This window comes from Dipteris shenzhenensis, chromosome 3 (assembly GCF_047967505.1).
Source record: "Dipteris shenzhenensis isolate YYH24624 ecotype China chromosome 3, Dip_SZ_1.0, whole genome shotgun sequence".
Lineage (NCBI taxonomy): Eukaryota > Viridiplantae > Streptophyta > Polypodiopsida > Gleicheniales > Dipteridaceae > Dipteris > Dipteris shenzhenensis.
In genome coordinates this window covers 50,820,100-50,842,964 of record NC_141598.1, presented here as the reverse complement: position 1 = coordinate 50,842,964, position 22,865 = coordinate 50,820,100, and the positions used below count along the sequence as shown (strand labels likewise).

At 45.1% G+C, this 22,865-nt stretch overlaps 1 protein-coding gene across 1 annotated transcript; it reads left to right on the top strand.

Annotated features, from left to right (window-relative positions):
* Positions 1-2,713: 2,713 nt before the first annotated feature.
* Positions 2,714-21,383, top strand: LOC147903958 (calcium-dependent protein kinase 26-like). The gene is made up of 7 exons (XM_087402310.1): positions 2,714-4,010; positions 4,212-4,355; positions 19,611-19,763; positions 20,082-20,197; positions 20,388-20,555; positions 20,667-20,891; positions 21,014-21,383. Exons 1-7 carry the CDS (start codon positions 3,182-3,184, stop codon positions 21,149-21,151), a joined length of 1,773 nt encoding a protein of 590 aa, XP_087258436.1. The 5' UTR covers positions 2,714-3,181; the 3' UTR covers positions 21,152-21,383.
* The last annotated feature ends 1,482 nt before the right edge of the window (positions 21,384-22,865 follow it).

The window sequence follows — 22,865 nt, the reverse complement described above, 5'->3', positions numbered from 1 at the left end:
ATTGTTGCAAGGGAGGTCTAGAGGAAGGTGGAGGTGGCAATTTGCCATTCCGGGTTGATGGCAATTGGTAGCTTACTTTGCTTGGAGAGGTGAAAGTTTTACCGGGAGCCTCATGGCCCTACGTTCGTGCAGCCATTTGGGATTGTTAGAAATCAAGCTGTGTTTTAGCTTCTACATCTGGCTACTTTCAGGGAGACTGCAATTCTCAAATCCTCTTTGTTGATGTATTGAAGTTTACATGCTATGTGCAGTGCAGGCTCAGGGCTAGTCCCTTTTTGTGAGCCATAGGGTCTTTTTTGGGGTCTGATCCCCCCCAATGAAATTAATATAGCCAATAATTTATTTAATATAAGATGAATAATATAAAATATGAACATCATTCATAAGCCCTGCCCAAGATCCAAAATAAGGAAAAAGAAGATGAATTGGATGGGCAGCATGGAAAAGAGGGCAAAAAGCTATGTGTGTGTGTGAGAGAGAGAGAGGCATAGATTTCCACCAAAAAAGTGTGTGTGTAAGAGAGAGAGAGGGGGGTGGAGAGCAAAAAATAAACCTCAAAATTATGAATTTTCCCTTTGGGAAAGAAACAATCACTCTACTAAAGCCTACCCTCACAGGCAAGGCAATAAAAAAAAATTGAAAATGTATCAATTAGTGGAAACAGGTGAAGCGAAGGGGTGGGAAAGGAAGGAGGGGGGGCATTAAAGAGGAGAGTGATTAATTAGGACGTCCCTCTATTTATAATGGGAGGGATCCCCTCCCCTCTTATTTATGAGGGTAAAAATCTAAAACCCTTTTATAAAGTTCTATTGAAAATGCCTTGAAAGAGGTAGATGGGTTGCTCCTTAGGTCAAGTTATATGTATGAAAAAATCTTTTGAGATTCCCAAAGGATAAAATTCATTAATCAATTAGGTGAGTGGAAAGGGGGATGTACGTGTTACTCTTTGAGAAGATCTTTGTACATCTTTCTTAGTTTGTCTTTCTTTCCTTATTAAGACCTTAGTACTTATATGTTCAAAACCTTTCTAGCCAATCTTCATATCACCCATCCCTTTGTATGTGTCATTGATTGCATCTAGTCTTGGTACATGCGTTGCAAGGTCATTTGGATATCACAAAAAAAACAAGAAGAAGTTAAAACCCATATAGAACTACAATAATAAAAAATTTGGACCATCATCCCTTCTCTCTCCCCTTCCCAAAAACCTACTCACTTGGCCCCAACCTTTGCTAGTAATGGCAATACCATATTACCATGTGGATGGCCTTATATAATGTAAAAAGTTGCACACATGCCATACCACTATGCATTCCCTTAGCTCATTTTAAATCCACTAGTCATACCAGGGCTAGGGCTAGTGGTGGCTAAGGGAACGAAAGCCTTGGACTATTATATATAACAATTTTGTTGGCCCTAGGTATGACCACAAAATTGATATGGATTAATAAAGAGAGAGAGAGAGAGAAAATAGACACAATAGAGTAATATTTTTGTCACTAGGATAAATTAAAGAGTGAAGTTACACTTGATTGGCTCTTGTCCATGCTAGCGAAAAGTAGCATAGAGACAATATGAGCCTTTTGGGGTAGAATAAGGTTCATCTTATGACAAATCTATGGCAAATGGGGAGCAATCCTAAGTGTATTCCCTAATCTTATATAGTGTATACTCCATTTGTTAATAATTGTATATAAATGTATTCCCTAATTGTATATAAGTGTATTCTAATTGTATCTAAGTGTACACTCCATTTTTTTATAAGCGTATTCCCTAATTGTATATAAGTGTATACTCCATTCTTTTACAAAGGTGTACATTGTGATTTTTAATGGTGTACACTCTCACCAACCTTTTGGGGTTAGTTCACGAGAATTGCAAGAGATTGTAGATTATGCATCCCAACGCATTATCAACATACTACAAGTGATGATTCCACACAAGCTTAGCACCGAGCCAATGTGAGGGTTGGATATCTTGGTATGCGAGGGGCTCTAAGAGGCTGTTCTCGTGATATGCGGGGCTAGCAAAAAATGCCAGGGTTTGTCGTTCGTGTGGGATACCCTAGAAAATACATTGCCAAAGTTTCGCATTAGCATGCTGGAAAATTCTGCTCTCCATCGGGGCATTGTGATGCTTGCCTGTGTTCCAGCCTACAGGAAGATCCGGTTCGCATTTCCAGCACGTGTGGAGTTCGAGCTCTTGTGTAGAGGGCACTTAAGGTGGTGGCAAAACAACAAGACACCTTGTGGTGGATTGACACCGATTCGAAGCACTAGGACGGTGGGCAAAGAAATGAGAGTCCAATGGGAACGCAGGGACAGGCTCTAAAATGCTATATGGAAAGAGGAGCAATACCAATGCGAGTGGTGTACACTAGATGAGAGGGGGGGCCAGCAAAATAACTGGCCAGGGACGTTTATGTTACATTATTAAAACTAGTGATATTCAAAGCCAACGGGGACAAATACATTTAACAGAAAAAGAAACAAGAAGAAGTGGAGACGGGGTCAAAAGGGACGGCCGGAGGGCAGAGTCAAAGGGCGTCCGACGGGGGGAACCGGGGGGGACGGGCTGGGCCGGTGGAAGTCGTGTTCTTAATGATGAGGGGGTTGGAAGCTTCTGAGAAAGCTATTTGTTGGGTTATCTGGCGGATGAGGAATCTGGCTATGGCTCTTATGGCTATTATGGCTGTTATGGCTATTCCAGCTCATATTCCCCTTCCCCTCATAAACCCTCCTCACACCACAGTTGACCCCTTCGTCCTTTTCCCATCTTCTTCTTCATTAAGCTTTTGGCTATGGCGGATCGAGCTTCCAGCTCTCTGGCTATGGCGGATTGAGCTCCCTGGCTATGGCGGATTGAGCTTCCCCATCTCCTCACTCCTCTCCCCCTTTCCTCTCCCCCAAAATCCCACCTTTTCCCCTCCCCCCCTCCCCCCCGCTTCGCAGCTTCCCAGCACCTCACACGCTTCCTGACTATGGCGCTTGCCCGCCTCCTCCCCTGATCCTTCCTCGCTTTTGACCCCTTCTTCCCCACAGCCTTCCCTTTCCCTTCCCCCCCCCCCCTTTTCCCGTTGTCGCCGCCCTCCAGCTCCCCTTTTCCTGTCGCTTGCCTGGAGAGCTCCCTCCTGCATGGGTCACATTGCCTCCTTGACTTCGCTTTTACATCGCAGTACTAAATGGGTAACACTTGCATCACCTCGAGCTTGAACAAGAACGGATTCTTCTTTCCTGGCGCCCGGGACCCCAATTCCTATCGATTCTGGCGCTCTGGTCCTGCTTCTCCAGGGCCCGAACCCCAGCCCGGGGACGACTTCACTGCCATCGAATTAGGCAACAACGAGGCGCAGGCGCAACAAACGCGCGCTGCCAAAAATTCGCAGACCCCAAATAAGCCTTCGAATCCTATAGTCGTTCACCCGCCTGTCGTTGCTCATCCTGATCCTCAAGCTATGCAACGATCTCAGGACTCGTTGTCATTTTCGGGTCAAAGTCTCACAGCTTCGGTCGTCGGCCGGCAGACCGAGAATCTCAAGGATCTCTACGTTTTAGGGAGGAAATTGGGACAGGGACAGTTTGGGACAACTTATCTATGCATCGAGAAGAGTACAGGGAAGGAGTACGCTTGCAAATCCATTGCGAAGCGCAAGCTGATTTCGCAAGAAGACGTTGATGACGTGAGGCGCGAGATTCATATTATGCATCACCTCTCAGGCCATCCCAATGTTGTGACCATCAAAGGAGCGTACGAGGATTCGACATCCGTTCATCTCGTCATGGAACTTTGTGCAGGAGGAGAGCTCTTCGATCGCATCATCCAGAGAGGACATTACAGTGAACGGAAGGCGGCTGAACTGACGAGGACAATCGTAGGGGTGGTCGAAGCGTGTCATTCACTAGGAGTCATGCATCGTGACTTGAAACCGGAGAATTTTCTTTTCTCCAACAAAAATGAGGAGTCCCCTCTCAAGACAACCGATTTTGGGCTGTCAGTGTTCTTCAGACCAGGTATGTTGAGAACGTATCATAGAAAATTTTCAAGGAGGCAGCTCACGGGTTCTTTTCTTTAGTTCTCATAATTTCCGGTCGATATGCTAGCGAACATCATGGACTTTGACTAATTGTCCTCGTGCTTAGCTCTCTCTCATTTTCTCCATACTGTACACCGTGTTGAAATTGTCTTTGGCTAAATGTACCCCCACTGAACAGGTGAAATTTTTCATGATGTCGTTGGTAGTCCTTACTATGTGGCTCCTGAAGTCCTGCATAAGCACTATGGGCCTGAGGCAGATGTTTGGAGTGCTGGAGTAATACTATACATCTTGCTCAGTGGAGTTCCTCCTTTCTGGGCAGGTGAGCTTGCTTATTCGTCCTCATTTGCAGAAAAAGATTGGGTGGGTTCACTATTATTGAGCTTATAGAAATGCAGAGGCAATGCTCAACTGTCTTTATATACTTCCGGATTACAATTTTTTGCTGCATTCGCTTATGGGTATTAGCACCTTAAATTTTCTTCCTTCAGAGTTTCAACTGGCCGTAAAGCATCCTAGCTGTTATTATTTTAGGCGAGTAGATAGCACCTCACAAAACACCTTAAGAATTTGTGTGACTGAATAAATTGTGTGATCAGTCAGCTTTACTCTTAGCAAACCAAGATCCAGCCATTTATCCTTTTGAAGGTTTTGGATTTTCTCGATTTTTTCTCTTCGATGTGCGTTGACTTCCCTCTTGTTTGTCTTCTTTACTTGTGCCATTTAATCCTGGCATTGTCTTTAATTTGTCTTGCACAATGTAGAACCCTTCAATTATATCCGCCATGCTACTGATTCCACATTCTTCCAATGTGATTCCTTGTTTTATTTGCCAACCAAGTTTTTTTAATAAAAAACAAAGCTTGCCACCGTACAAGTGGTCCTTATGACACCTTCCTGGGCTGTGGCGCTTCTCCAAGACTTTTTCTTCTATTAAAGAAGAGAAAATCCCTATCCAATGCTATGGGGAAAACCAGTTGGAAGTTGCACAAAGTATCAGTTTAAAATGTATAAAGTTTGTGGGCATGGACAATCTGCTTATTTATTGATGCAGTGGCTTGTGGATTTGAACCCCGATAGTAACTGACAATTCAACAAACCTCATCCGAGTCAATTATGTACCACTCCTCCCAAATTATTTTTTATTGTAAATGGTTCACCTGTATTAGCCTTCGTCATGACTCCCTATTTTGAGAGAGACGCAACTGATGAGGTTGGTGTAAATGGATGCTTATGGGTGGGGCTATGCATGCAAGTATATATTAATATACATGCATGTTCCCAGAATGATTTGACAAGCCAGCGAGTGTAGCTAGGGTCTATCTAGGGGAGGGGCAATTCCTCTGGTTGTAAGCTCCATTGGGTGGTCGTATAGGGTGGGCATATGCTGCGAGGTCATGTGTAGGGCCTAGTGCATGGACAGGTGTTAACAGCAATAAACCAAGGGCTGCAATGGAAAGCACAAAAGGTGCACAGCATGGGGGCTGTCCAAGGGCCACAACGGCAGCATGTAGGTAGTAGCATCTTGCCGCCTGCCTACATGGGGAGCACTTTTGTAACAGATAAGTCGATGTTTTGTGGTACATGTATGAGACATTTAAGCTGGCTTATTTTGCTTTGTATATTCCAGATCTCGGTGTTGTCTTCATCTATACTGGTGTGCACATGTTATGGGTGAGATCCGAGCATAGTGAGGATCCTTGGGAACCACATACTCGGCTGCAGGGGTAGTAGAGGTTTCCTGCCCTCATATCAGAGCCTGGGACGTTCTACTTAAGCATGCTATCCCAATACCAGGAAGGAAGGAGGCCCTCTGTTGATGGTTGCCAACTTCAGGATCAGTTAAGTGTGCCTTGGCAAGTTTGGCAGGGTGCTCAATTTCAATTTGTATTTCAAGCTTGCTGCCCAATTTTGGTGAGGCAGGCAAGTTAAGTGGATCTTGCTCTGATTTGTGAAGTTGAAGAAATGGTGCTCAACCTTGTCGCCAAGGTTAAAATGGCTGGAGCCCAATCAGCAGCATAGGGCCGTAAGGTGGATATGGGTGCGCTTGTGGTGCAACATACTTTTATGAGGATTTGTCACCAGCATGAGGTTCTCGGAGTGATCCAAGCTGCTCACTTTTTAGTAGATGGAGGATATGTTGAACAAAGGCAAAGATATTAGAGGACAAGGCCATTGTAGCATCTAGCAAGGGCAAGGGCAACATGGAAACTGCCATATGGGCAGATTAGGGGCTGTTCAGTGTCACCTCCCCATCTGTAAGCCCCCAAATGAGGAGATCGTGGGGGAGGGAGACCTAGAGCAAAAGATGCCCAGAGAAGAGAGAGAGGGGGCTGCCACTTGGGCAGCACCTCACGAGAAAAAGGCTGCAACAGATGGTGCGAACTACAGTGCAGATGGCGGGGCATCCAAGTGATGGAGCGGGCCTGCAAGTGGGCAGATCAGAGTGGCACAGCAGAGGCGGGACAGACCAGCACATGGGTCGGCCAGGAGAGAGGCTGGTTGGGCTGCTTTGAGGCAGGCAACCAGGCCTTATATAGGGCTGACCTAGGGGCTGGGCCCTTGCCTAGATTGGAGGGCCAAAAGCCGTAAAAGTGTGGGCCATAAAGGCCTAGTTTTGTGAGCCCTTAAAGGGCTGGACCAGCAGCAGACTGGTCGGCCAGTCTGCTCGGCCAGTATAAGGCTGGCTGGTCGGTTTTCTCAGCAGGCCTTAGGGCCTATATAAGGAGAGGCTCTTGGCCTCATTTCAACATCCAGCAACCAGCAGTTCCAGGGCAGAAAGGAGCAGCAGGAAGCCACCCTCTGGGCCTATATCCAGGAGGTGAGAGGGTGCTTGAAGGGCTGCAGACTTAGCCAGGAAGAGGCTGGACCTTGGCTGTCTTCTAGGGCAGCAAGGTGCTGATATCTTTGGACGGAAAGTCTACTTACGCTCGAGGTGGAGCACGCGGGCTCGAGTCTAGAGATAGCCAGCAGATAGGCGAAGAACCTTGTGGTAAGATCAGAGGACCACACCATTGGTGGGACTCTGGATCTATCTCTCTTGTATTGTGTGCATAGTTTTGGACGGAAATATATATTGGTTTCTCTATCTGGCCGGTTCATTGTCTATTGATGAGTCTGCACATCTATTGAATGCACATAAGTAAAGAAGTTTGTGATTCCACACTCACACGACACTGTGTGAGCTCCTGGGCATTACTATCAGTCTTCCACTGTGCGTACCCTCTGTTGGGTCATTTCTAACATGGTATCAGAGCCCAAGTAGGAGGCTCACAGGTGTGGGAGCTTGAAGGCAGGGACCTTGCTGAAGGACGACCCTGATTGAGAAGCTCTTGGGAATCGACTTCCACGACTGGAGGATTGTGCCCTTGCGAGAGAGGGTGACTCAGGTTCAGTCAGGTGCGTTCAAAGTTCTGGTCTACTGAAATTGAGATTGGTTGACTTTGCTGTGTGGTAAAAACAGCAGAGATGTCGACCTCTACAGCCTCTTCAGCCCTTGCTTTTCCTTCCTCCTTCCTCAGTTTTCTCTCTTTCACTATCCTTAACTTTGGAGAGTCTGGGAAACTAGACGGGACTAATTACCCGATCTGGAAAGTGAAGATCCGGAGTCATTTAGTGGCTCGGAAGTCGTGGAAGCTGACCACGGGAGTGGAGTCGAAGCCGGAAGACATGGTGGACAGGAAAGGGGAGATAGTCATGGCAGTAGACAGAGAGGAGCTCGAAGCTTGGGAAGACAGAGATGCCCATGCCCTGGCAATAATCATAGGGACTACGGCGGACTCCGTTCTTCCACATATCTAGCTGGCTGAGACGTCAGTAGAGGCGTGGGCCACCCTGAAGGATCTGTACGAGATGGACAACACCTCCCGGATTTAGCTTCTTCAGCATCAACCCTACAATCTTGATATGGAAGAAGGAGATATGGTACATAGCCATTTGACGAAGGTCAAGGTGGTGAGGGATCAGCTGGTAGCAGTTGGTCATAAGACAGACTCATGCCATTTGGCCTTGATGGTACTGAGGAGACTGCCTCGGAGATTCAAGAGCTTTGTTACGGCTGTGACAGTAGGACAGAGGACCAAACCGCTGACGGTTGAGGAGTTGGGTCCATTACTACTACAGGAGGAAGCTCGGGAGAAGCTCTACAACGAGGACAAAGATGACAAGGCGATGCTGGCGAAGGATTCTGCAAGCAAAGGAAAGGGCAAGCCTAACGGTGGCAAGTCCAAGAAAGACGACTCTGACGACAAGGGGACTTCTAAGAGGAAGAAGCAGAAGAAGTGCTTCTATTGTGATACGCCAGGACATTTTGCAAAGGACTGCGGAAAGAAAAAGGCGGATCAGAAAAACAAAAAGGAGTCTGACTCAGATTCAGAGGGAGAGGCCAAAGCAAATGTGGTAATCAAAGAGTTGTCCGTGGTGACATCACCGAGTGTTACCGAGGTCAGATATGTTGATCCAGAAATCACAGTGAGGATGTCTGGCATAGAGATGTGGGCGAGGAGGAGTCAGATGCCTTTGTGAAGGTGAAGGACAGCATGGAGCGCTTGGTACCTTCCAGGTGCGTGGCTGTTGACACTAACACGAGGGTGGATTCCATGGAAGGCCCTGTGGGCTCATGGTTAGATGGACGCTGGAGTTTAGAAGGGAACAATACAGGTTTACACAGGCGCTTGGTGGGTGCCTCAATGAGAGTTTGCTTTCAGGGCAAACATTCAGGTAGTACAACAGTGTGGTATGTACTTGATATTTTGCATTTGAGTCTTTATAGCATGCTGTGGAGAGGCTCTGCTCTTCATTTGTCTCAGGTGATACGAGATTGGAAGAAATTGGCCTTCTTCGAAGGCAGAAGGGGAAATATTGGTGCTTCTTCAAATCTCGGACGTAGATTGCTAGAAGGTGATGGACAAAGAGTACTGAAGCCAGAAGAGTACCTGCTTGAGAACTCAGCGAGAGTTCATGACCAGGTTATCTGGAAATATTCATTGGTTGCAGACCTTGCCAATCATGATGGCTTGATTGCTCGAGTTCGAAGGTAGGAACGTGACTGAAGAAGGTGGTGCCAGGAGGTGCTACCAAAGATGGACCTGTGTACCAGGATGGTGTGCGGAAGCGGAACCGGACCAGGTGGAGCAGGAGCCACTGGATGAAAAGCCAGGAAAAGATTTCGACATTGAAGAGTTCCAAAGGACTACGACCAGGGAGTTACTGGAGCATCGTCATCGATGTGTTGGCATTGGGCTGAGATGTTTCGGTGAGAGGGGGTGTTGGAAAGGTCACCTCCCCATCTGTAAGCCCCCAAATGAGGAGAGCGTGGGGGAGGGAGACCTAGGGCAAAAGATGCCCAGAGAAGAGAGAGAGAGGGGGCTGCCACATGGGCAGCACCTCACAAGAGAAGAAGGCTGCAACAGATGGCGCGAACTATAGTGCAGATGGCGGGGCATCCAAGTGATGTAGCCGGTCTGCAAGTGGGGACCTTGCCAATCATGATGGCTGGACTGCTCGAGTTCGAAGGTAGGAACATGACTGAAGGAGGTGGTGCCTGGAGGTGCTACCAAAGATGGACCTGTGTACCAGGATGGTGTGCAGGAAGCGGAACCGGACCAGGTGGAGCAGGAGCCACTGGATGAAAAGCCAGGAAAAGATTTCGACATCGAAGAGTTCCAAAGGACTACGACCAGGGAGTTACTGGAGCATCGTCATCGATGTGTTGGCATTGGGCCGAGATGTTTCGGTGAGAGGGGGTGTTGGAAAGGTCACCTCCCCATCTGTAAGCCCCCAAATGAGGAGAGCGTGGGGGAGGGAGACCTAGGGCAAAAGATGCTAGAGAAGAGAGAGAGAGGGGGCTGCCACATGGGCAGCACCTCACAAGAGAAGAAGGCTGCAACAGATGGCGCGAACTATAGTGCAGATGGCGGGGCATCCAAGTGATGTAGCCGGTCTGCAAGTGGGCAGATCAGAGTGGCGCAGCAGAGGCGGGACAGACCAGCACATGGGTCGGCCAGGAGAGAGGCTGGTTGGGCTGCTTTGAGGCAGCCAACCAGGCTTTATATAGGGCTGACCTAGGGGCTGGGCCCTTGCCTAGATTGGAGGGCCAAAAGCCGTAAAAGTGTGGGCCATAAAGGCCTAGTTTTGTGAGTCCTTAAAGGGCTGGACCAGCAGCAGACTGGTCGGCCAGTATAAGGCTGGCTGGTCGGTTTTCTCAGCAGGCCTTAGGGCCTATATAAGGAGAGGCTCTTGGCCTCATTTCAACATCCAGCAACCAGCAGTTCCAGGGCAGAAAGGAGCAGCAGGAAGCCACCCTCTGGGCCTATATCCAGGAGGTGAGAGGGTGCTTGAAGGGCTGCTGACTTAGCTAGGAAGAGGCTGGACCTTGGCTGTCTTCCAGGGCAGCAAGTTGCTGAGATCTTTGGATGGAAAGTCTAGTTACGCTCGAGGTGGAGCACGCGGGCTCGAGTCTAGAGATAGCCAGCAGATAGGAGAAGGACCTTGTGGTAAGATCAGAGGACCACACCATTGGTGGGACTCTGGATCAATCTCTCTTGTATTGTGTCCATAGTTTTGGACGGAAATATATATTTTGGTGGTTTCTCTATCTGGCCGGTTCATTGTCTATTGATGTGAGGATTTGTCACCAGCATGAGGTTCTCGGAGTGATCCAAGCTGCTCACTTTTTAGTAGATGGAGGATATGTTGAACAAAGGCAAAGATATTAGAGGACAAGGCCATTGTAGCATCTAGCAAGGGCAAGGGCAACATGGAAACTGCCATATGGGCAGATTAGGGGTTGTCCAGTGTCATTAGCCATCTAGAGGTAAGAGGGTGGCATCTGCCATAGAAGCTGCCATATGGGCAGATTAGGGGATGTCATCAGCCACCTCCATGATTGCTTGATACTTGTGCTCAGTGTCAGAAGAAACGTTTCTAGATTTTTACAGGGTTTCGTCTAGAAACGCCTAAAAATACTATATGTTATAGAAGTTATATATACTTCATAAATAATTGTCTTCAGATTCTCTGTCTCTCTCTCAAAAGAGCTCTCAGATATCCATATTGTGCACACAATGCACACACACATTACACAGTTGAAAGAGTAAAAAGATGCGCTGCGCAGCCTATAGATTGAGGTTTACAAAGACATAGATCTTACAGTTTACAAATTACTATTAACTAATTAGTTGCAAGTGCATATGGCTGCTAGCATATGCCATGGCCCATGGCCCATAGTTCAAACAATAAACTTTTAACTTCATAATTCAAATTTCAGAATCAAATTTCAAGATTCAAGATTGAAGATTAAAAATATGACAAATGTATTATGCATTACTGTTTACATCATACATGTAACATGCCATAATGATATACTGGTAACTGTATCCATAATCAAAGCCTGTCGCCTGCAAGCCAGCTGGTAACAACTACACAGTACACTCTAGTCTCAACTCTCTAGAGCTAGGGACCGCTGCCCTCTCCAATATCTACTGCCTCATCACTATCATCATTAGCACTGGAATCAGCAGATGGATCTGCATCCTCTGTGGAGGAAGAGGAAGTGTCACCCTCGAACCAAGCATTGGCTCGCAATTGATCTGAGTCCTCTGAGTCCGCACTGTCTACCAATGCCACCTCCTCCTCCTCTGGCTCATCTCTACCTCAACGTCCTCAGGATGACGATGGAAGAAGAGATACCTGCGATCCTCCTCGTGAGGCTCATGCTCGACGTTGATAACCACGAATCTGAGGTGTCCCTGTATCCTATGCAACAGCAGCAGCACGTACTCATGGTGCATGAGCTCGAGCCATCGAATGTGTTTGACGTCGGAATCGAAGCATATCCTGTTGCAAGAACTCGTAAGCATTGTCATTCTCTCGACTGTGCTGGATGATGGACATGTCGACAGGTTTTAGCTTGATCTTGTCAGGATTGACTTGCTTGGGCTTCCACTCGATGCCACCGGTACCGTTTGTAGACTTGTACTTCTCAAGCAGACGTAGGTTGGCATTGACATATACCAACCTATTGAGCTGCTCCACGCTCAACCTGACATAGTTTACAAAGCATAAAGAAGTCAATTCTCACGACTTAAGAATTGTTTTTGAAAATGTTACAAGCTTGATGCTATAGCCTATAAATAAGAACTATAAGAAGTTAGAACGAACTTGTTTCTCTTCCTGGTGTGTATGTCTGCACATATGTTCCATATCCTCTCAGCTGGACCTGATGTGCAATCTTGCGAGAGGATGCAGAGAGCTAAGTTCTGCAATGAGGGATTCAAAATCCCAAATTTCTCCCACCAAGTAAGAGCCAACACCCTGTTGTCTCTTTCCTTGGCAATTGCACGGGAGAAATGACCCATGTCATTGCAGAACGCCACTATGTCCTCTTCAATGCTATTGCAACAATATAAATAATTAGATAAATCATAAATCATAAATGATAATACAAAGCACTTAGTGGTGAGTAGGCTGCAAACTTGTACGCCATGCTACCTCACCTATTCTGGACTGATGAGTCGCATACTTTCTCCAAGTATTGGGTCCATCCGTTCACAAGCACTCGATCATTCCATTTAGCAGGCTCCTTCCACAAGGGATGGAGCATATGTGCAACAGTGTGGATTGGCCTATGAAACCAATCCCATCTCTTCCTCCAAATTCCTAATATGTCATCCTTTCGGAAAATTTACCAAAAGGAATCAAGTTAGAGGCTAGAGCTAGGAGAACTGAGTATTAAACTTACAAGTTTCAACTTATATGTACCTGCTCTAGTTGAGGATCTCAATAGGACAATCCTCTGTTGCTTTTCGAAGCTTCAGCATGAACTCGTATAGCAAGCCCATAGTACAACCCTCATGGTCAAAGAGTCGAAGCACAAAGTACAAGGGCTCTATGGACATCTGAATGCAAAGGGCTTCCTGCCAAAACTGATTGTTGAAGTCAATCCCCTCGACATTCTATCGAGCAAGCAATCTCGAGTCACTCCAATCCGGCCAATCTGAACTGGTCATCATGGGACGAAGGCTCTCTTTGGTCTTAACCAGCCTACGAATGATAAATTTAAACAATGAATAGTTTGAGGAATTGATTCTTGAATGATGAAAATTGAACCATGATTCATGAATCATACCTGCTAAGAACCAGGAAGATGTAGCCAAAGCGTGTCTTCGAGGGTCTCACAAGCTCCCACTTACACTCCCTTCTGAATAGGGCCAGTGCATGTGGCTTACGAGTGATATAAGTCACTAGCTGCGTTGCTTTTTCGACCACACTCGACACCCAAGGCGGCTTTCCAATATCCTCTATCATCAAATCAAGAGTGTGTGAGGCACAAGGTGTCCATACTATCTTGGGATACTTCTCCTCAAGAAGACTTCCCATTCTCTTGCAGTTGGAGCCATTATTGGTGATGACTTGCACTACATTGTCCTCACCAATCTCCTTGATGACTGCCTCAATATGACTCCATATCCACTCTCTGGTGATGTAAAGGCCGGCATGTGAGGCATCAACCACTCTCAAGAATATGCTTCCCACACAACTAGTGACCAAGATATTAATCATATGTCTCCTCTTCGTGTCACTCCATCCATCAGAGACTATGGTGCATCCATACCGACTCCAAGCTTCCTTGAGTCCCTCCATGTCTTTCTTAATTAATCCCACCCGCTTCTTCAAACGTGTGGTGTGGAGAGTCTCAGAACTAGCAGGTGTAAGGGATGATGCTCTTGCTCTACCAGCAGCTGCAAGTGCATGATAAAACTTCTTATAGGCAGGAGTCCTTGCAACATTGAAGGGAATATTGCAAGCGTAGAAAAACTGCTCCTCTGCGATTGCAGCCTCTTGCTTCAGGCATGGTGCCCAAGCAGCCTGTATAGGAGTAACTCTCGGAGTGAGTTGTTGGACCACGCGGCCTCTTGGCAGGAGGCCGTGGAGGAGCTGATGGCATAGCGGACAGCCCAACTGATACGGATGCCGATGGAGTGGTGCCATGTAGAGGCCGAGTAGAGGCACTCCCATGCACTTGTGATGTCGATGTAGATGGAGTATACCCATGCACCTCCTGCTGTGAGTGAGAACACTCCACATTCCCGGCATCTGACTGGGATGATGTGAGAGTGACGGTTGCCTCTATGCCCAACTTCTGCTGCTCAACCAACACATTAGCTTGAAGAACTTGATCTGTGATCATTCATCTCAGCAAATATCTCCATATGTCAAGAAGATACCCTCTGGAATGGCATGGCAAGCACTCTTACCCTGGCCTCTAATCCATAAAAAATGTGCTCGAACGAGGGGCAAGGGGCAGATCCCGTCAAAGTGTCACCACAAAACTTGCATACTGACCTCCTCGTGCCAGATGTGCCATATCTCTTTCTCGGTCTACCGGCACGTCTTGAGGCCATGGTATGGGAGTAGAGTAGATTGTAGAGGTTAGACGGCAGAGGGTAGACTCTAGACTCTAGAGTAGAGGGTAGAGTAGAGGCTAGAGGAGAGTAGAGGGTAGAGTAGAGTAGAGTAGAGTGTAGGGTAGAGTAGAGTGTAGAGGGTAGAGTAGAGTAGAGGGTAGAGACTAGAGTAGAGGGTAGAGTAGAGTAGAGGGTAGAGTAGAGGAGAGTAGAGGGTAGAGTAGAGGGTAGAGTAGATGGTAGGCACTAGGAGCAAGGCAAACAATGGAGCGGCCGGGAGAGGAGCCAAAAAATAGAAATGGCGGCCAAATTCGGCCCTAAACCCATTGCGGCGAAATTTTTGACAGCGAGGCGTTTCGCCCTAAATGGTCGTTTCGGGCGTTTCTAAGAAACGTTTTTGCTAGAAACGTTTCTTCGCGTTTCGGTGCCTCGAAACCCTTTTTTTGGTGACACTGCCTGTGCTTTGCTACCCTGTTTTGTTAAGATGTTAGTGCTATCATCAATTTATGCTTGATGCTGTTCTTCTTTTTGAGATGAATCCTCCCTCTCGGTATGTTCTGAAAGTTATTTCTTCCACTTTAGGTCTCCATGTTTGAATTTCTCAAGAGCTTTCGACTTCTTGGGCAAACAGTTGACTCAAGTCATTCTATTGAAATTGGGTTCCCCCTCCCCAAAGAAGATGTTTCATTAATGCTTGAAAAAGCAACAGACAAATCAGCAACCCGATAGGCATATTTTTATGTGTGAGAGCATATTTTTATACTATGGTCTACACCCACTGTTGGGCGCTGATGACGTCAGTGGGGGGATGTCATAGTAGCTAGTCCCTGCTATGCGTGATGGAGTTTATGGTTTTCAACCTTATGAGTGACTTATCATGAGATTGAAACTGCACTATGTTGTGTTTTTAGAGGATGAGTTTGGGAATGTTCCTGGATTCATATAGGTATATATAAATCAGCAATCCGATAGGCACCAGCGGCGAGATCAGGGGGGAAAGAGAAACAAACTAGTTGTTAGAGAAACCAGCTTCTTTTCAGAGAAGCTCTAGAATAGGGGCTAACAACCAAGGTGGAGATCTATACATCCAACAATTATCTTGCGGTGATAATATTAAAGATACATGCAGGCCAAATTGCAACGGGCAACCCATATGTCCCAAGCAGTGATGTTGGGCAGCATCTCCCAGACACTATCTTCCGACGAAGGTAAAGGGCACATGCGGGAAGGGGGGTGTTGCATCATGTGCCTCTAACATGAAAACTCGTTGGCCCTGGATCCTGTAGGCTAGAGAGGCTGGGTCAATGGAAAGGCACAACCCCCCTCCGTCAGCCCCACATCCATTCCCCAAGTGAAGTCTCTCTACATGTTGGCCACAAAACAGAAGGTTCCAATCCATGTCTAAGATAGAAGTAGAATCTTCCAGTAAATATGTGGTCAGTTGGGAGAAGTGCCAAGGCAACATTGGTTGGTTATGGGCTAGTTAATATTAGACCAAGTGGCAGGAAGAGATATACAGTATGTGATGGGTATTCCGGGTATTTTCAGATTGGGATTGCAGAGGAGGACTAATTGAAAACTACTTTTATAACACCCTGGGGTACTCATGCATATAGAGTTTTGATATTTGGATTGGTGAATGCTCCTGCTACTTTTCAGCAGTTTATGAATGAAGTGTTTGAGCCATACTTGGGCAAGTTCATACAGGTGTATATAGATGACTTTTGCATTTTCAGCTCAAAGAGAGATTGTTTGGAAAAGACCCGTCTGGCATTACAAAGGATAGATGATGCACAGGGCAACCTCAACCCAGCTAAGTTTCACATTGCAGAGGATAGAGTAAAGTTATTGGGACATGTGGTCTCGCAAAATGGAATTGAGATGGATTCTGAAAAAGTGACTGCCATTGATGATATACCTGTACCAACAAAGACAGCCCGTCAATTAAAAACATTTGTGCAAAAAGTTACTTATTATGGGAGTTAGCACAAAAGCTCCATCCTTTGCATCAGTTGGCAGGAAAGCAGGCTGCTTTTGAATGGACAGATCAGGCTCAAAAAGCCTTTGATGAAGTGAAGATGATGCTCAAGGAAGGGCCGGTGCTTATGCCCCCTGATTGGGATAAAATTTTCTTTGTTGGTCTAAGCTGTACCGAAAATGCATTGGCTGCAATTTTGTTGCAGAAAGGAGAGAACGGCTTTATGCAGCCAATTTTCTATGCCAGTTGATGTTTGATGGATGCAGAAGGAAGGTATTCAGAAGTGGAAAAACAAGGGTTATCAATGATGTATGCAGTCCGGAAATTCAGATCATACTTGCTTCCTAAGCCCTTTGTTTTCCTTGTGGATTCAGTGATCATGGCTTATTTGGTTAAGAAGTCAAATTCCACTAGGAAATTTTTTAAATGGTTGGCTGAATGGCAGGAGTTTCACTTCACCTTTTTGACAGAGCATTCCACTCGGGCCACTTTGGCTGATATGCTCATAGGGGGGGGAGTAGCAGAAGAAATAGAAGATCAAGTTAAAAAGAATGGCAAGAAACAAACAAAGGATCAACTTTCACAACCAATCCAAGAAGAAATAGAGTCAATGTATACCTTGCATTTTGATGGAGCCTTCCAAAGGAAGGCAGGAAGAGGAAGTATTGGAATATGTTTGTGTAATCCTGCAGGAAAAGAAATTGTTGCTGATGGCAAAGATATTAAATATTTGAAGTCAAACAATCAGGCTGAATATGCAGCCTTGATTTACAGTTTGAAATGCAGCCAAGAAAGAGCAATCAAAAGGTTAATCGTGTATGGAGATTCTCCGTTGGTTATATCTCAAATGCAAGAAATGTGGCAAGTGCGTAATGAGGCTCTCAAACCCTTGCAAAAAGAAGCTGAGGGTTTATGTAAAGATTTGGGAGTGAAATCGTTTGTGCACATAACAAGGCAACAAAATGCTCGGGCTGATGCTTTAGCCCAGGAAGCGTTGGAGCCATCAGCATGTGTCTTACTTCTTGATGCAGGATTAGAAGATCTGCAGGATGCTTATAATTATTTGCCGGAGGGAAAGATTCCCGAAGACATGTCAAAGGATTCTAAAAAGAAGCTACTGAGGAAGGCCGAACCTTACACTTTGCTGGGGGATGTTTTATATAAAATGGGAAAGGATAGAGTCTTGCGTAGAGTGGTTGGAACCACAGAAGCTCAACGTGTAATGGAAGCTTGTCATGAGGATGTTTGTGGGGTTCACTTTGCTCATGAGAGTACAGCAAGGAAAGTATTAGCTGCAGGCTATTTTTGGCCTACTTTGCATAAGGACATCCAAGCATGGTGTACTACTTGTCATACTTGTCGAGCTTTTGGAAGAAGGGAACTAAAAAGGGGCCCACTTCACCCCATCCAAGCTTTGGAGCCTTTTGAAAATGGGGGCTGGATTTTGTGGGGCCTCTTCCTAGTTCTCGCCATGGAAAGTACTATATCTTAGTTGCAACTGATTATGTCATGAGATGGGCAGAGGCAAAGGCTGTCATAAAGTGTGATGCCAAGTCTGTAGCTGTTTTCCTCATACATAATATTTGTGCTCGCTTTGGATGCCCTCTAGAAATTCTTATAGATCATGGACCAGACTTCAGGAAGGATGTACTGCAAATTTTATTATCTAAGCTATCTGTGAAGCACAGATTCTCTCCTACTCAATGCAGTGGTAGAGTGGAAAAAACCAATGGTATTTTGTGTAATATGATAGCTAAAATGATTCAAAATACTCGATTGGAGTGGGAAAAATGGCTGCCCTTTGCCTTATGGGCTTACCGTACTACACAAAAAGTAGCTACAGGTTTTACTCCTTTTCATTTAGTGTACAGGTCAGAAGCAGTCCTCATTAGTGTACAGGTCAGAAGCAGTCCTTCCGACTGAACTGGAACTACTCTGAGGATAGTAGCAGAATATGATTTGGATGAAACAAGGCAAATGTAGCCAATATTATTTGCTTTGGAAAAGTTGGATGAGCAAAGGCAGGAAGCAATGCTTACTGATGACGCTCAGCAAAGAGCTATGAAGGCCAGGTTGGATGATCAGTTAAAATCTGAAGTTTTCACAGGAGGGAGTTTAGTCTTGAAGTATGATGACCGGTTGGATCATCGGTTAGACAAAAAGTTTTTGGTAAGATGGGAAGGACCTTTTTTTGTCACAAAAGTTTATGCCAATGGTACTTATGATTTGCAAGAGTTGGATGGAAGTATGCCTGTGGAACATGTGAATGGTTTCTGCCTTAAAAGATTTAAGGTGAGGCAAGATATCTGACAATGCTGAAATGTGAGTCTTCAGCTAACTTTGGAGGACTTATGCAGTCTTGTGAGTTGCTGGTTTTGTTCTTGGCTGCCAAATCTGTGTATATTCTTGGCAGCCAAGAGGGGGAAATTTTATATGAAAACTGTCTTTTGCAAAAGTCTGAAAATAGGTAGCTCATGTAACCCCCTCCGTAATGGAGTCCAGAGGGAGGTGGGGTGTAGAAAGAGCTTTCAAATGCAACTGTTCCCATGCAAATCGGGTAAAGGCTCGTGGAGATATGCAATTAAATGTAAATGTGTTGGGCCAAACACCCATGTAGGGGGGGGGGGGGGGGGGGGCGTAGAGTGATTAGCACAAATATAGGGGTGATGTGTCAGTGTTGACTTCTGGTCAACTTTGAGAGTTCCAGAGAGTCGAAGATAAGGAGTTTCTATACTTGGAATTTTTGGGGGGCTACGCCTGAGGAGTGAGGATCTGTTTTAAAAAAAGGAGAGCTCTTCTGTGGAGTGAAATAAAAAAAAGGCGTTGGCTTTCTGGTTTTCGATCATTTATCCCCTCCTTCACCCTTGCTTTCATGAACACCCAAAAACAAAAAATCGTCTCACACTAGCTGTTCACAATTTAGATAATTGCTATAAATTGAGTCTCCTCACGCCGGTCTGTACTATCACATGAATACTAAAGTGGATGTGTCATGTATCTTTAAGCATCTTAAGATGACCACATTTACCTTTAGGCGCTGCTGCGAAAGTAGGATGCCATAGCTTTAGTCTGATGGATTCAAGTTTTGTGAGTGCTCATTGATTGAATGCCACACTTGGGGATTATAATCATAATGCTAAGATTGGGAATCCTATGTGCTTTTTTAATGCCTTGAAATTTTTCTTTTGGTCAGAGACGGAGCATCAGATCTTTGAACAAGTTCTTAAGGGAGATTTGGACTTTGAATCAGATCCATGGCCTGTTATCTCAGAGAGTGCAAAAGACCTGATCAGGAGGATGCTTATTAGAAACCCTGAGAAGAGATATACGGCCCATCAAGTTCTATGTAAGCATGGTTTCTATTTTATAATCCATTTCCTCATCCTCGTCCTATTCCTTCTCCTCCCCCCCCCCCCCCCCGGGTCCCCGTGTGTCCTTGTCTCATTCCTTCTCATTTTTCTCTGCTTCCCTTCCCCCTCCGCCGTCCCCGTGCGTCGTCCTTGTCTCGTTCCTTCTCGTTTTTCTCCTCTCTCCCTCCCTCCCCTTTTCTCTCAGCACCCCCCCTCCCTTGTCCTTCCCTTTTGACTTCTGAAAGCTACCTTTGCAGCCTTTTTGTAAAGCTGGATCCTTGAAGGCAAACTAAGGGGTGTTAATACCTTGCCAGGTCATCCTTGGATTAGAGAAGAGGGTGTGGCTCCAGACAGGCCTATAGACTCAGCAGTACTCTCTAGAATGAAGCAGTTCACGGCAATGAACAAGATGAAGAAGATTGCTTTGAGGGTCTCTTATTACCTTTTTTTTTGTTAATTTTCAGATTGCTGTTCCTTTTTGTGTTGGTATTGGGGTTCTCTTTCGTATATTCTTGATTTGTCATACATGCTACTTTTAACTCTTACAAAAGTATAAATAGAATTTTGTTTTCTTTGCAAGGATTGGTCTGGTGTTCATATTATTTCCCCTGGAAGTGCAGGTCATAGCTGAGAGACTATCAGAAGAGGAGATTGCTGGATTGAAAGAGATGTTCAAAATGATTGACACTGATAACAGTGGTGCAATTACATTTGATGAGCTGAAAAATGGTTTAAGAAGACTTGGTTCTGTTCTTAGGGATACCGAAATCCAAGCCCTCATGGAAGCTGTGAGTAAAAAATTCTGATTTTTTTAAAGTTTTCTGAGGTGTGTTGGCTTGTCTTTCCTTCTCGTTTGTGCAAGGAGAAGATTATGATGTGGGGAACCTTTCCTTTTGCAGGCTGATGTGGACAATAGTGGCACTATAGACTATAAAGAATTTATTGCAGCAACACTTAATCTTAACAAGATAGAGCGTGAGGAGAATCTGTTTGCTGCATTTTCATATTTTGACAAGGATGGTAGTGGGTATATCACGGTGGATGAAGTACAGCAAGCCTGCCTGGAACACAATATGGGTGATGTGCGCATTGATGAGATGATACGTGAAGTGGATCAAGACAATGTAAGTCAATCTGGAACTCTCATTAGGTTAAATTCTTCAAGCTTACATTGAGGTGTAAATCGTGTACACAGATCTAATGGTTTTTTTCAGTTATATAAAAATGCCGCATTTTCTTCTTGCAGGATGGTCGCATTGATTACAATGAATTTGTTACCATGATGCGAAAAGGTAATGGTGGGCTGGGGAGGAGGACCATGCGTAATAGCTTGAATGCGAGCTTGAGGGATGGAGGTTTAAGGGATGCCTTGATGATTGGCTAATTTCTGTCAGCGGAAATTAAATCAAGTTGTTGTGGAGCTGAAGGTAGCATATCACCGTGCTCTCATTCCATGCTTGTGAGATCAATATTCAATTTTGTTTGAATTGAGAGATATTTTCTCCAAATTCGCATGCAACAAATGCAGTGCAAAAAGCAATACAAAGCATGGTACACATGCTTTTGTGCTGCACAAAACCTTGTATGTGGTCTATATATGCCATCTCATTTCATCATACTTTTTTAAGTGCATGAATCCCTGAGCCATAAATTTACAGCAAGCATGAATGAGAGTGCGTAGTCAACAGTCAGCACGCTTGCAGTTGGATGAGCATATAAAATCTGGATCATACTTGAAGTCTCTCCTTAATATTTTGCATAGATTCACATGCTTTCCTTGATTGCTTTTGCAGATGCAATCTCTGTATTGCTAGTCGGAAAATTTTACCTCTGGAGCATTAGCTATCTTTGTCAAATCTGGACTGGTATATTTAAACAACCAATCAATGCTTCTTGATTAATGTAACAGGGAAAATCTATCATACATATCAGAGTCAACAATGCACATTGAGAGTAAACACAGGTTGAAAGACATTTTTGGAGCAAAGGCAGCTGAGGTTTATTTACTGTATGTACAAACTTTGATCACACTTCACGGTGCACGGTTGAAAATGCGAACTTAGATTGTGGTAAAGTCAAAATTAGGGAGTCCCTCTTAGCACCTCCACTACTGTTGTGGATATGGTTCTACATGTCTCCGATTGAAAGCAGCACTGCTGCACTATCCACCATAGAAAGCCCATCCACCGTAGAAAGCCCTAACAAGGTTTGTGCATCTCCCATATATCATTCTGTGTCAAAGAATATCGTTTCCTTTTCTTTGGCATTGGATGGGATTAACAAGGTTTGCTACAAAATGACATACTAACCTAGGGCACAGCTCAGTACAAAAGACATTACATGTAGGTAGGGTGTCTCCTTTATGGAAGCAACCTATTAAGACCAAGTATTAGCCAGCTCTAGTTGTGTGAACCTACTCAAGAACATGATATATACGAGATCTCAAGTAAGCTAGATAGTGCTCACTACAAGAACGTGAGACATAGTATAGACACAGTAAGGAAGATCCTTGAGGGTGGTAGTGATTATTTCTCAATTCATCCTTATCACCTACTAAATGGATGTGGCAGGATTTGCAAGTTAGAATAAGCATCGAATACGAAGTTTTGTAGGACTTAGCACCATGAAAAGTAGAAGCATGTTGTTGCATGATATAGTAGCAATCTACTAGTTAGATCTTTGTCAATCTAACCTTTCTACTACATGCTCTAAGTTCTGAGGACTACATGATGCACTTGCTAGCAAACAAATAGTGAAACTAGTGGTTGCACATATATCTGTATAGTATATAGCTTGTCTATAATTGGGGGGACTGCATAGATGTTTACAATGTTACATCGGTTCTTTTCTTCGATTAATATTTCGAGTGAAGGATCCATTGGATTGAAGAAACACTTGATATGCATGTGGAGTGCTTACGGGGTTTGTTTTCAAGGGAGGTTAGGAAATAGTGATATAATTTCCATTGCACACTAGCATTTGTATTTAGACATTCTCCCACATGCATAACCAACACTAGGAGATCCACCTCTCTTCATGCTCGCCTTAGAGAAATCATATCCCTTGGCCTCTAGACCTTTCCTCTTTTTCATCTTTAC